At 39.8% G+C, this 14,846-nt stretch overlaps 1 protein-coding gene across 16 annotated transcripts in view; it reads left to right on the forward strand.

The window, feature by feature from the left end:
- The window catches only part of AIG1 (androgen induced 1), a 319,775-nt gene that overhangs the window by 78,881 nt on the left and 226,048 nt on the right, over positions 1-14,846 (forward strand). For 14 of the 16 annotated variants that reach the window (XR_009263368.1, XM_058735488.1, XM_058735495.1 and 11 more), the window contains exon 3: positions 7,335-7,436. The exons of the other annotated variants lie outside the window; for them this stretch is intronic. Coding sequence is in view for 13 of the 14 variants with exons in the window: in XM_058735488.1 (XP_058591471.1) it covers positions 7,335-7,436 (102 nt within the window). In the remaining variant the exon portion in view is untranslated. The remainder of the gene's footprint in view (positions 1-7,334; positions 7,437-14,846) is intronic. 16 annotated transcript variants of the gene reach the window in all.

Raw genomic sequence — 14,846 nt, forward strand, 5'->3', positions numbered from 1 at the left:
GGCTTTATATTTTTATACTTTATTTCTTAAACTCTCCCCCTCTTGTCTGTCTTCTTTATTTAATCTCAAATTTTCATCTTTGACCTCTTTTCTTTAATGGAGAATCATTTGATCATTAATTAATAACTTTTCTGGTTTGTCTTGTTCAGGTGCCTTTTGCCGGGGGAGGTCATAGTCCCCCTTCTCTCTCTCTCTCTCTCTCTCTCTCTCTCTCTCCCTTTTGTGGTATTTATGAATACATTCCATGCTATTTCTTTTCTTATGATTACTCATCCTCAAATGGGTGTGTTCTTTCTGAGCCAGCTCTTTGTGCAAGGACAGAAGTGAGCTAGGGCAGCTTGAATTTCTGCCTACTTTCCACCACCACCTCCTCTGGAGAGTGGCTACACTCATCTCTCTCTCCTTGACTCGTTTTGATCACAACCATTTTATATGGTGACGGGAAGCTTTGTGTTGGTCAGGTGAGCGTGCGGGCTGGCCACCGCAGATCCTTTCTTGTTTACCTAACATCCCCACATCCTGCTTCTCCAGAGATGATACGCTGGCCTGTTCCCACATTTAGCATCACCACTGCTGACACCTGAAGCCACGCAGGGATCGGAACGTCTCCCTGGTGCTCCCATGCATCTCAGACCTCCTCCTGTTCCCAGCAAGGGTCATTCAGTGTCCCTTAGAGTATGCCACCTGTAGCGATCTCTCTGTTCTGCTCGCTCGACCAGAGAACCCTTGGATCTTGTTTCTTCCATCAGAGTCTTGTCTCGTCCCGGCTCAATTTTCCCAGTTCTTAGCAACCTGTCGAAAAGACTGATATTTGGATGATCAGTGTTTCCTACTGCATTGGCTTCACTTTGTTTCTCATTCTCCTTGTGTTTGGTTGATTTGGGGAACGAGAGCTTTTACTACTTCCATCGTGATCCAGAAGTCCAGAGAAGGATTATTTCAGGGTGATAGAAGATTAATACAGGTGAAGGAGGGGCCAGCAGGTAGAAAGTCTGAGAAGAGATGGGCTGGAAGAATGACCCTGGAAAGAAGGGCTTCTCTTCCACAGAGACAGGAGGACAAAAAAACATGGAGAACATAAAAAAGGAATTTTAGGTCATTAGGAAGCAAATTGAAGGCTTGAAAGGGTACTTTCCCCTATGGGAGATGTGGAGCCTGACAGACATACAGGAAGCAGCAACACATCTTTATTCATTTACTCCGGGAAGTTTCATCCCAAACATGCTATGTGCGAGGCAGCGGGAGGGGGGGGGGGGGGGGAAGGCTGCGAACAAGACAGACAAGTTCCTGTTTTTTGACACTTCACCTCCTCTTAAAGAGCCAGATAATGAACAAGGGAACAACAACAACAGCTTACTTTCTCTCAGGGTCTGTGATGGAAAATAACGTGCAGTGGAGTCAATGGCAAGGTCTCCCCCAAGGCCTGAAGGGACAGAGAATCCAGCCAGGTGAAAATGGGGTAAGAGAATTCCTGGCATTAAGAGTAGGAAATGCAAAGACCCTGAGGCAGGAAAGAGTTTAATGAGTTTTAGGGATGAATTGCCAGTCGGAGCCTAGGGAGCCAGAGAGAATGTGGTACAATGGAGGTCAGAGAGAAAGGCGGGTGTCAAGTCACATGGGCACCATGAGAGCTGGGTTTTTATTCTCACGTTATTTACTCAGTCGGAAGAGATAATTAAGGACTTAAATGTAGGTAAATATGGATATTTTTATTTACCTTAAATGGATAGGTAAATATAGTTGAAGGCTGTGAAAAAAGGCAGTGATGTGTGTTTTAGGAACACTCTAAATGCAGATTCTGGTTTTAAGGTAATATGAGCATAATGTACAGAGTGAAAAATGTAACGGTGCTCATAGCCTCATAATTACAAGTAGAGGCATCTGGGTCACGGTTCCAGGAATGGATACTGGAGACTAACTGTACCCTGGAATAGAAGTTACTCTAACGTTCCAGAGGGGTCTGTGCTTCACTGAGCATTGCTGCATTTGAGGGTGTGGGCCGAGGGAGGTCAGCCAGGAAAGCACATAAGGACTTGGGATCTCCTAGACCTGGAGGGTGGGAAGACAGGGGCCTTGTCAAAATGAGACAGTCTCTCTCTGTGTGGGGACCATCAGAGACAAAGCCAGCTAGCACCCAGAACACACAGCTTATTCTCGCGCTTTGTGTGTTTGGAAGGAGAAATCACAACTGGAAATACGTCTACATATTACCTCACAGCACGTATTCCCAGGGAAAGAAGTGATGGGAAAGCAAATCATAACAAAGCAAATCTGGAGGCAAAGTAATAGAGCCCAAAACAGAATTAAATTTTTTTTTCCCAATTGGTATTTGGTCAAGTCTGAGTACTAATAGATTAGCTTTCAAAGGAAACACACTTTCATAGGATCCTTTCCTGTTGAAGCTAAAGACTTTATTTTATTATTATTTTTTTTTAATTTATTTTTTTTTTTAACATTTATTTATTTTTGAGACAGAGAGAGACAGAGCATGAATGGGGGAGGGTCAGAGAGAGAGGGAGACACAGAATCGGAAGCAGGCTCCAGGCTCTGAGCTGTCAGCACAGAGCCCGACGCGGGGCTCAAACTCACGGACCGTGAGATCATGACCTGAGCCGAAGTCGGATGCTTAACCGACCAAGCCACCCAGGCGCCCCAGCTAAAGACTTTAAAGATGTATTCGTGTATTTCCTCCTTCCTTCCTTCAACAGTGGATATTTGAGATCATGGCCTCTATGGACCAATCCGTAGATAAGTGACTTTTCTCTTTGGCCTCCTTCATGGTAAATTTCTCTGCAACAGCCTTTGTGCTCTAATCGGTTTTACTGAATTCCCAAGAATTTCCCACTGATCAGTAAAGCTTCTTCTTAGAAGTGGACTAAAGCTGATTAACTTTGGCTTCTACTGATACCATATAAGAGACTCCTTATAGAAGGAGGTGAAGTGTGGATCGAGTTTTCTTTCGCATTCATTGCTAATTGTTCCAGGGGTTCAAACGAGGCCTCAACGACCAGCTGTAACACAAGTACTTTGTCTGGGAAGTTTGAAGGACTAGAAAGTGCCTGAGCTCCTTCCACTCTCAGTTCAAGTACAGTATTCTGGTCCTGGCAGTGGGGAAGCAGCAGGTGCACGCGGAGGAATCGCTGGCCACAACAGTGGAACGTTTCAGTAGCACTTGGCCTGTCCCAGAGAACCTATTTTTGTTTCATATTCATGCCCCTGTAGTAGAGTTCAAACTTATTTTGGGTTTGCTGATGGCCATACTGTCAAGAGGATATCAGCGCATGGAGCCAAGAAGCTGCCATCTGTGCCATGTTTCTATCTCAGGAATTATTTAGAAGGCTGATCGCTCAGTTAGCTGGGCCTCCTGACCTTCTAGTGTGACGCTAAGAAAGGTGACGCATACTTTCTTGAAAGTCACTTCACTTGTAATGATACATGCAGTCCCCTTAATATATGGTAGGGGTTAAAGGATTGATCCGATTGCGCTGGTAAGTATTGACCCCACGATGCTTTCCCCGTGGTCGGGACACCATGAATGATCATTTGTGGCAAACAGAAAGTAGCTCTCAGCAGTGGTGTGCTAGTAAGTAATTAACAACGGGCTCTCCAGGGAAAAAAATACGTGATTTGTAGCATTCGCTGATTTCCATGGCGGAATATTGAGGACACTTCATAAATTCAAAACCTTCAATGAGATGGGAAAACTCCACAAAAGGCAAAAATGACTAAAAGTAACTCAAGAGAACACAGAAAGCCTGGAAACTCTATATGTATTAAAGAAATTGAATTCATTATTAAATCTTCTCATAAGAAAACTTAGAAGTCCAGAAAGCTCCCCTAGAGAAGCATATCAAATAAGTAAGGAAGACAGAATACTAATCTTGCAGAGTCCCTCAGAAAATAGAGGAGGGAGCTTTTCCCGCTTTGTGTTTTGAAGTCACTGTTGTCCTGGCACCAAAATTAGAAAAAGACATTATGAGGGCCACCCAGGTGGCTCAGTTGGTTAAGCATCCGACTCTCAATTTCAGCTCAGGTCACGATCTCACGGTGGTGAGATTGAGCCCTGCATCCGGCTCCATGCTGACAGTGTGGAGCCTGCTTGGGATTCCCTCTCTCCCTCTCTGCCCCTCCCCTTCTCATGCTCTCTCTCTCTCTCTCTCTCAAAAATAAATAAATAAACTTAAAAAAAAAAAAAGACACTGTGAGAAAATAAACCTAATTACAGATTGATACACTTAATAAAGACAAGAGAAAAATTCTTAACACAATGTCATTAAGTCAAATCCAGCAATATATAAAAATGATAATACCTGATGACCAGGTATTAAAGGTTGGTTTAACATTAAAAATCTATATAATTCATCATATCAACAGAATAAAGGAGAAGAGCTATCTGATCACCTGAGGCTTTACAGCAATATTATCTGAAAAAAATCAGTACTTGCTCATTACATACATAAATGTAGGATGGGAGAGATTTTCCTCAACATGATAAAAGGCACTAAGAAAAACATGCAGCTAATAGCAAACGCACATGTTGAAAGGCTGAACACTTTCCTAAGATAGGGAAAAAAGCAAGGGTGTTCACTGTTCATCACTTCTAGGTAACATTGCGCTAAAGGTCATAGTGCAGTAAGAAAAGAAAAAGAAGTAAAAGGCATCCAAATTGTAAAGGAAGAAGAAAAGCTATCTTTATTTGCAGATCATGTACATATAAAAATCTAGAATGATTTGTGAAAGAACTACTCAAACTATGTGAATTTAGCAAAGATAGAGGATATGGTGTCAATATACAAAAGTCATTTGTACCTTTTATATACTAGCAACAAAGAATGTAAAAACAAATTTAATAATATCTACAATAACATAAAAGCACATGAAATGTGATAGATAGATTTAGTGATAGATTTTTTAAAAAATATGTACAAGATCCTTTTCACTGAAAACTACAAACTGAGAAACCAAAGATCTAAATAAATGGGGACATAAATTATGTTCCTGGGACAGAAGACTCAATATTGTTAGGATATCATTTCTCCCCAAATTGAACGTATTGATTCAGTATAGTTGTAATCAGAATTCTAGGAGGATATTTTTGTAGAAATTAGCAAGCTGAGATTCTGAAATTTAAATGGAAATGCAAAGGACTGAAAATAGCCAAAACAATTTGGAAAAGAAGAGTGGAAGCATACGCTAAGCAGAATTCTAAGTTGGCCCCAAGATTGCATCGCCTGTGGAGCAGGTATATAATCCCCTCCCCTTGAATGTGGGAGGGCACCTGTGACTGTGATGAAGATGTGCCCTATCGTCAGGTGACATTATATGGCAGAGGTGAGGGATATCCACATATGGCTCTTTCCAGGATTGAAATAGCTTCATGCTTATATGTGGACTCCAGACCAAATGTAAAACTGGTTCTCACCCTTCAGAAGCAGATATGTCTTAACCACCTCTCAGGTCAGGGGCTATCCCCATTTATTGTGCGGTCAGTCCTCTAGATCAGACCCAGGAAGGAGGCCCACACAGGCCCTGAAGCACACTTTTGTCTTCTGGGGCAGGAAATTCTAGGATCATGGTTTCCCAGGTCTGGAAAAGGAGAGCAGAGGCTCTAGATAGACCAGCCACTTGGCTCTGTGACTACCTCGCTCCATGGTGGGGGGAGGAGGCTCAAGGTGGCTGGAGTAGTGTCCAAAGTATGACATCTCAGGCTTTAATGTGGATATGAATGACCCCAGGGTCTTATTAAAATGCAGAATCAGAATATATTAAGACAGGACCTGGCATTCAATGTATCTAGCAAGCTCTTGGGTAACATGGGGCTGCTGATCCATGGGACCACATTTTGAGTAGCAATGCTACTTGAGTAGCAATCTTGGGGCTTAGATCTGAGAGCAGGTAACACTAATATTGAGTCCATTTGGAGTATACAGTGGAATGAATAAACCAAAGTTGTGAATAATTTAAAAATTACTCATTGTGCTTGGAAAGATCATAATGATAGTTAACATTAATGGCTTGAGTTTTGTTTTTTTTCTTTTCCATCTTGTGCATTTATCAACAAAGTGAAAATAGTTGACCCAAAAGCAGGATAAACAACTAGGGACCCCAATCTGGTATTGAAACTATGTGTGTAATCTATGGTTGCCTATTATAATTATCTTTCAATGTGTTTTATGAAGCAAGAAATGTTCATAACATCTTAGGTTTTAAGGGTGAACTTTTTTAAAAGGCTACTATTACCCATGTTGTAACTGACATACTTGGAAAAGAATTTTGGAACCTTTCTGATGACTAGCTTGTGGTATAACCACTGGGAGTTTTACGAAAAGTGGCATTAAAATATTTACTACTTTTATTATTAAAATGTGGGGGTGGAGATGACTTATAAGAAATGAGATAAAAAGTGTTTCTTTTTAATATTTATCTGCATTTTATCATGCTGTAGCATTTACTTTGAGATGTAACAACTCTGCAGAGACTTTGAGCCCTCCCTCTGGGATTGTTTCCTTTTCCATGCTACATTTATTGACTGTGTACAAAAGCATTTGTGTTTTCTCTAAAATTCTAAGTTGAAGGTTAAGACCTTGGACCATTCATTTCTTTATTTAATCTGAACTTCTCTCACCATTAGTTTGAAGAAAGATAAGAGAATAAATTGAGTAGTCTACTCTCTTTTGATGTCTATGTTGCCGATGGGTCAAAATAAATCTCAGGAACCCAGATGAGCATGTAAATTATTCCAAGAGAATTAGGATTCTTGTGTTCCATACACTTTGCTCTCAGTGCAGCCAAAGCCCCTGCTTAGGCTATATAAATTAATACATTTGCAGGAAATGTGACTTTGGGACATTTTATATAGCAGTGATTTTAATGCTGTTAGTGGTGAAATGGAAACTTGAGAATGTGAAGATTAATTTAAACCACATGATGGGTTCAAGGAAAATACACTACAGTTTCTTGAATGTGTGCTGACTCTGTACAGTGGGGAATGGGATCCAAAAAACCACCAGTGAACTTTTAAACTCTCTTGAGAGGATTCAAACCAACCCAATTAGCCCTAGAAGAGAGCTGTTCCAGATGACAGACACGATTTATCTTTCCCTCGAAAATAGATCCCTTTGCCTGAGAGAACACAATAGGGAGATCAAGGAAGGAAGAAGGACCCCACGCATTACCACTAATGGAATGAAGTTAGATCTCTCTTTCCAGTCATTAGCTGGTTTACTGATTCGCCTTTCACTGTAAACTACAGTTCTGTTGGGTTCTTTGAACAATGGATAACCAACAAATTGTATGTTGTGAATTTGAAATAAAGGATTTCTTTTCCCTTCCAGTTCGTTGTAGCGGTGTTCTGGATCATTTATGCCTATGACAGAGAGATGATTTACCCGAAGTTGCTTGATAATTTTATCCCAGGGTGGCTGAATCACGGAATGGTGAGTGGACTAAAACAAATAATTTCCTTTCATTAAAAAAAAATCTATCCTTTCATTAAAAAAAGATCTATTAGGGTGCTATTTTCTAATTTAGGCTTTCCATAGAATCTACCTAAATGGCAGTGAAATGATGGGGATTATGAGAGATTATAATTAGAGAAGAATGCTGAATGTAAATAAAAAACAACTTCCATGAAATTGAGTCACTATTAAAACTATGTAGAAGATGAACCCACAGTTTATAAGTTGTTGGTTTTGTTGGATAATACAACTAGCTTATTCCAGGATGAATTTAATTTCTGTGCCATTCAAAGACTTATCCCCTATTGGAGCCTGAGGATCTTTTCCAACCTATACAACTATCGAGGGCCATTGTTCCCCACGTGAGCGGAATTGTGTTGGAAGCAACAATTCTCCTTGGAGAATTTCCCCAGGAGGAGCAGCAAGACTATTATTTTCCCTGGGAGATCTGCCGCAGGCATGGAGGCGGCCTTAGCAGTGGGTGCTGCTATGGCAGGCTGTCCCCACTGGAGCACGTTTGCCTGGGACTGCTGGGTCTTTTCCTTCTCCTCAGTCTGATTCTTTCTGAAGCTTTAGCCATGGTGTCGTCTTCACATGTTTCAGATCAAATCTTTTGGATGGTTTGCACATCACCTTATAAGATCTGAGGGTATATTTTCTTCAGAGAAATTTTGTCGTTGTCTTCTCGTTCTGCCTCTGGAATTGAGCGGTTTTGTTATTAACTAAGAAGCCTGCATTTTTTTGGTTACAGCAGTTTTTAGAATATGTCACTGGGTGCTCCTGGTGAAAAGGGCAACCCATCACAGAAATTATAGGGGAAAGAGGAGCTAGAAATCACACGTCATAGGTCCAAAATAACAGTTTCCTTTCTGCCCCCAATTTTGGTATATTTTGAGAAAAGTGGTGTGTACTAACAAACATTGCTGCGGGACTTTGATTAATCCTTTCCTAAGACAACTCATCACAAGTGGCACAACTGGGAAAACTGGCATTTTCTTTGAATCCAATTAGAGCCACACTATTGAAGGATTAATGTGGCATCTCTGATTCAGTTCCAAACGAATAAGCTGGGTCTTGTCAGCTTCATGTAACCATCTAATGGACTTGATGTGGTTACTCTATGCCTCTCCACCTTTTGACTTTTCTTGAATGTGCAAAGCCTTTCGTAACCCCACGTCTTTGCAATCCTCTGCCCCAAATGCTCTTTCCATTCTTTCCTGGGGAACCCCTTCTCATCCTGCTCGCTTCTGTAACATCTCTCAGAAGCCTGTCCTCACCCCCATAGGCCAGATTAGCTCCCCTGTCAGTTACATTTGCAAAGGACCTTCAAGTCTCCATTAGACATGTCTGTATCCCCCCTCACTAAGTGTTCCTTCCCAGTGTAAAGCCTCCAGCCGCAAGCACTCTGCCCACCCACCTGGCATGCAGTAGGATCAAGACATGTTTGTTGGATTGATGAGTGAATTTAGTATATAGTCGTCCTCCCCCTTATCCAAGAGGGATCTGTTCCAAGATCCCCAGTGGATGCCTGAAACCACAGATAGTACCATACTGTGTTTTTTCCTATACATACGTACATACCTATGATAAAGCTTAACTTATAAGTTAGGCACAGTAAGAAATGAACAATAATCACAGAATAGAACATATAACTACACAGTAATATACAGTAATAAAACTGTGAATGCTATTTCTCTCTCTTCATAATATCCTACTGTACTGTACTCACACTTCTTGTGAACATGTGAGGTGATAAAATGCCTACACGATGAGATGACATGGGGTAAATGAGGCAGGCATTGTGATGTAGCCTCAGGCTACTACTGATCTTCTGGCATCTGTTTCTAGGCTATGGTTTTCCTGGGTAACTGAAACTGTGAATAAGGGTACGGGGGGGGGGGGCTACTGTAGCCAGTTTCCATAATTGTTCGCCAGTCAGTAATAATAGCTGTTATTTTTTTGAGAACCTACCGTGTGCTAGGTATTCTACAGTGGTTATACCATTTAATTTTCATAGTGGTGCTATGAACAAGAAATTGGTATCCCTTTCAGAAATGAAGAAACCAAGGCTCAAAGTTTCTGACACAAGGAGGGCCTTAACTGAGAACCAGTGGTTGCATCCTGTGCTATAGAAGCACAGTCCTTAACTATTAGGCCTATTGTCTACACCCCTCAAATGCACAATATTACCTTTAGGCCAGAGAATAAATCACAACCCTTGCAGATCCAAGTGCTAGTTAATGTTTCAAATGAATGGTTCTAAAGTACTGATGCAGTCATTAGAGGTATAACTGAACTCTCATCATTTCCCCTTGAGTCACTTTGATGGGTTGAATTCTCACTCTTGGAGACAAACACTACTTAGAAATTCAAGGAGAACTTGAATGATATGAATATTTCGAAAACAGAAAAGATAAATGAATCGACATGTCAAATCCTCGAAGATAATAAGAGCTCCATAGAGTCTCTCCTCGTGAGTTTTGTACTTTAGTAGGGATGAATGACCATTTCTCTGGTTTTCTTCATGTTCCAGTTCATGGTCTCAAAATTACTAACAAAGAAGTTGCCTGTATGGGGCTGAGGAATATTTTGCAATATTAATTGACATTACTCTAACTCTGTATAGATGTAACTTTAAGCAGGATACTGATTCCTTCGATTGGCTCTTAAAATATGAACATAAACTGCTGGAATCATGAATAATTTAATTTTTATAAAAATGTGTAAAAAATTTATGAAATACCAAAAACTCAAATAGGCATTTTCAACTTTATTTAAATTTTATGTAAAAGTTTAATAATAATTGCCATGTGTATTTTATTTCAAAATAGATAATTTTAAATATTTTATTTTAAAAGTATGAAAATAATTCAATTAAATTTTTTTACATCCATTTGAATGTTTACATTTTGATGAAGACATTCAAATTGTGTGTACTTGGATTATAATTACATTGTTTCTAATTAATGCACTACATTAGTAATATCAATAGAGCTTAAATTTTGTGAGTGTCCATTATAACAACGTATTCGGTGAATTTGCTGAAATGAAGGCAAGGAATGAAAATTTTAGAATATTTATATTTATATTATATTAAATAATATAATTTTTGTAATTTGTCAGTCATACATTTGTAATTTATAATTCTATAAGCCTTTATTTTTCTACTCATCCAATCACATAATTTTTATTTTGCTTTATGAAATATATATCTAACAATGTAGAAGGATAGAACATATTTTATTTAATATTTTGCTAGCTTAATTTATAACTTTTAAATATTTATGCAGATGGTGTATGGTCCTTTAGGCTTTTGGTATTGTCTACCTAGAGTTTTATAACTACAAGAATTCCAAGAGACAGTGTACCCTGTTCTTACATGTAGAATCACACTCATTGCTTGAAGAGTGTCAGCATCAGCTCTTAGGATCCAGAGCCCTGAACCGCAAAACTGAAATGCAGTTTGTAAGTCTGTCACGGCACCATTTCAGAAGACGTCACCAAGTCAGCCTTGAATTTATAACACTCAACTGCCCAGCACAAAATCAGTTAGAAAACAGACTCACAAGATCTAAAATTCAAAGGACTTTCCTTTTGATTTACACCAAAATACCCAAAAGTTAGACACAATTGGAACTAAAGGAAAGTATCCTGTCTCTTCTTTGCTTTTTTAATTTTTTTTTTTTAATGTTTATTTCTGAGACAGAGAGAGACAGAGCATGAGTGGGGGAGGGGCAGAGAGAGAAGGAGACACATAATCAGAAGCAGGCTCCAGGATCCGAGCTGTCCGCACAGAGCCCGACGCGGGGCTCGAACTCACAAGCCGTGAGATCATGACCTGAGCCGAAGTCGGTCGCCCAACCGACTGAGCCACCCAGGCGCCCCTCTCTTCTTTTCTATTGTCTACTTCTTTTCTCTCAGAAAGCAATCTTAGATTTTTTTTTTTTTTTTGAAGAGAAGAGGAAACGGATAAATAGATGAGTTGCAACAGTAATACAACCTCACTAGTGTAACCACTAGCTTATCTCAGGGCTCCATTAAAATAGCATATGCACACACACAAAATTTTAATTTATTACAATTAAAAATGTAAATCTATAAAATATAATACATTTAGCTGGAGTCACTTCAGTAGCCAAAATCAAAAACTGTTCTATCCTTGCAGCCCTATTTCTTTTTGTATTTCCAGCAATTCGAGCAGCACATGATGCCCACGAGGCATTCACTAAGTATTGGTGATAAAAAGGGTATTTGTGTGTTTGCTTTTGAAACTTGGAAGAATGTCATGCTTACATTTATATCCTCCTACCACCTTTCTTTCCCTCAGTCCACTGATGAGCAGACAAGAGAAAACTAGAGGTGATTTCAGCAAAATGAATCCATTTTAAAAATGTAATTTGAACAGTCATTGACAGTTGAGGTTGGGTTCTGTGTGGATACAACCTGTGGGAGCTGAGCTTTGATTTAATTCAATCTAGCAAACATTTATTGAAAACCCACGAGATGCAAAGAAGCCTGCTAGGTAATGTGTGGTTACAGGAGAAAAATATTTACACTTTTAAAGTATGGAAACGGCATGTTTGAGGTGGAGGAAGATGAGTGGGGAAACAGTTCCACCAGCCAACAGAGTGGTCCCCAGGAGGCTGTGTTCACTCTGACAAGGAGAAGCACTATTGTTATTCTGGCCTCTTCCTTGGTTGCAAAAACAGATCCCTGAACCTTTCTCTTCTGCTGATTACAAGTTTAAAGCATTGTCAATGGAGTAAATGTACATTAAAAGCAATAAATAAATAAATATTTAAACTCTAGAAAGATTGCAGATTCTCAGCAATGCTATAAGAGGAAGAACCAACCATGAGACAGTGTCTGTGCTTAGTGAAGACCTAATTAATGTTTATAAAATGCTTTGAGAATGCCAAGCACTGCAGAAGTTTGGGTATTATTATTGTTATTATCACAGATCTTTAAGCATACATGACCTAGATATTCTCATAATCACAGCAGTTGTTCAATCCTCCGTATAATTAATAAGGAGATAACAAAAATAAACCCCACCTCTCTTCATGCTTGATTTGTCAGTTTTTCTTATTGTATGTCACTGATCCTCAAGAGAACTTTAATTTAGGTAACTATTTATTCCGTTCGATATTATTTTGACATTTGGTAATTACTAAAGTTTTTGTACATCTGTCTCCGAAGAGAAGGCGTTGAATACTGCTTGGATGATCATTGGTTTTGCAGGAACTCAGATTAGATGTTATTCTTTTGTTAAATAACACAACTCTGTGCCACCCTGATATGGGATATTTCATAAAATAAGCTGTTGGTCAAAAGAAGACTATCTCCTTTTTCATATGAATAAAGCCGACCTTTCTCATTTTCCCAATATATTCTAAAGTAACTGGAAGATATTTGTAAATTTTCAAAATAAAAGTAAGACTGGAGCAGAGGTCAGAAATTTCTTGGGAACCACTTTCTAAAACTCTCAATGGACCTCCCAAAGAAAACAAATAAGACCCCAAAGACCCAGGAACAAGAAAGAGTTCCAACCACAGTGAGGCAGATGCTTTCACAGTTGTTGCATACGGTTCTCACGTGTAAGCTTTTTCATGTCCAGTTTTACCAATCATAGCTTTCTCCTTGTGAATTTTCATTGGCTCAATCTCACCTTCTCAGTAAAGCCTACTCTGAGTAGCCTATTAGGTATTGCCAACTACTCCCATATCCCCAGAGTCCCCTCGCTGGCCCTGCTCTCTGTCCCGCTCCTGGCACTTACTATCCTTGACATATTATATGGCTTTACTTTTATGTTGTACTTGTGGCTTATTGTCCGTCCTCTCCTGCTGGAATATAATTTTCATAAGAGCAGGGATCTTTGTTTCAGTTACTCATTTATTCCAAGCGCCTCAAACAGTGCCTCTACATAATGGAAATCAGTGAGTATTTGCTGTATGAAATGAATGAATTTTATCAATATTCTATGTCCATGTTTTCTCTTGTTCTCTTCTCCCCTTCTTGGTCTTTTCCTTTTCATGGTAGTTGACGGAATACAAACCCAAACCATTCACTTCTTTCCTAGCTTGTATTTTACGTCACTCTCCCATCTCAGCTGCACTGCAGCAAAATCTTAGACATGACTTGCTATCCCCCCCGGGGGTCTTGTCGGTTGGTACGTATCATATTGCTACTACTGCCTGAGAAGGCCTGAAATGATGTCCAAAAAACACACCATGGTCCCTGGAACATCTGAGAGTTACAGACCAGGCAAATCATATCCTGGGTCACATTTACTGAAAAGTTCTTCCCTATATTGATTATTTTGTCTCGGTATTAGTTGTTTTTTTTTTCTAGGGTAATAGACCATGGCTTTTTAAAGCAATTTTCTGACATCACAAATTCCTGTGTAAAACTAATTTTCCACGTAAGGGTAGAATTCAAGGCTAATATCATTTGGCATACACTCTGCCCTTTTTCTTGCTCCACTGAATAGATGAGCAGGCCCAGCAGTCGTTTGAGTTCATCATAAGGTCTATAAATTATATGCAGATATTTTGGGGTCAGCAAAACCCAAAGTGTGGTTTACTCAAGCTCTTTTACCCCTAATCCTTAAATCCATAGATATTTCAAAGTAAACTTCATTCATATGTTTCCCATTCATTTGCCCTTAGTTCTTCATAGCTGGAGGAGAGGAGGGGCCAGGCCCAAAGGTGTTGTCTTAGGAACTGGCTTCCTTCTTCATTACCACAAACAGATCATTCATTAGCCACAGACCCAACTCGTTGGCAGAAGTCCATCCCTATATCCTTTCCAGTTTCCTTTTAATTGAAGCTCCAACCTTGGCAAGCATCAGCGATAGCTGCCAAAGAAAGTGAAGTAGAAGCACAAAGCTGCATTTTCTATCATAGAGGCATCATCTCTCAACTTGGGAAGTGGTTCTCAAGATCAGCGGGTCCATACACCATGTGGCACCTAAATGACCTGAACAGTATCTTTGCAGATTCTCTTTCAGTCTCTGCTGGGCATTTCCGATGATGGGACTTCAACAGTGGACCGAGACCATGGAGGCTTCAGCTTAGGAAAGACTCTCATAAGGAACTGAGCCTTCTGTTCTTTCCTCCAGCCCAAATTGGCCCAGTCCATTCATCCATTCCACAGGATTCAAATACCAGTTGTCATTGTTTTCCTCATGTTCTCTTCCAAGAGGATCTCGCTCTTCCCCATAACTTCAGTCTCTCTTAAATGTTGGTCATTCCAAGTTGGTTCTTCCTGTTCCATCTTCTAAGGGGCATCACGCTCAGCATTTGACACAAGGACCTTGAGATGAACATACTGTAACAAATTCACTACGTTAACCCCTCACCTCATTACCTTAAGCCCTTCCCTCAGTCT

The sequence above is a fragment of the Neofelis nebulosa genome, chromosome 6, assembly GCF_028018385.1.
Source record: "Neofelis nebulosa isolate mNeoNeb1 chromosome 6, mNeoNeb1.pri, whole genome shotgun sequence".
NCBI lineage: Eukaryota > Metazoa > Chordata > Mammalia > Carnivora > Felidae > Neofelis > Neofelis nebulosa.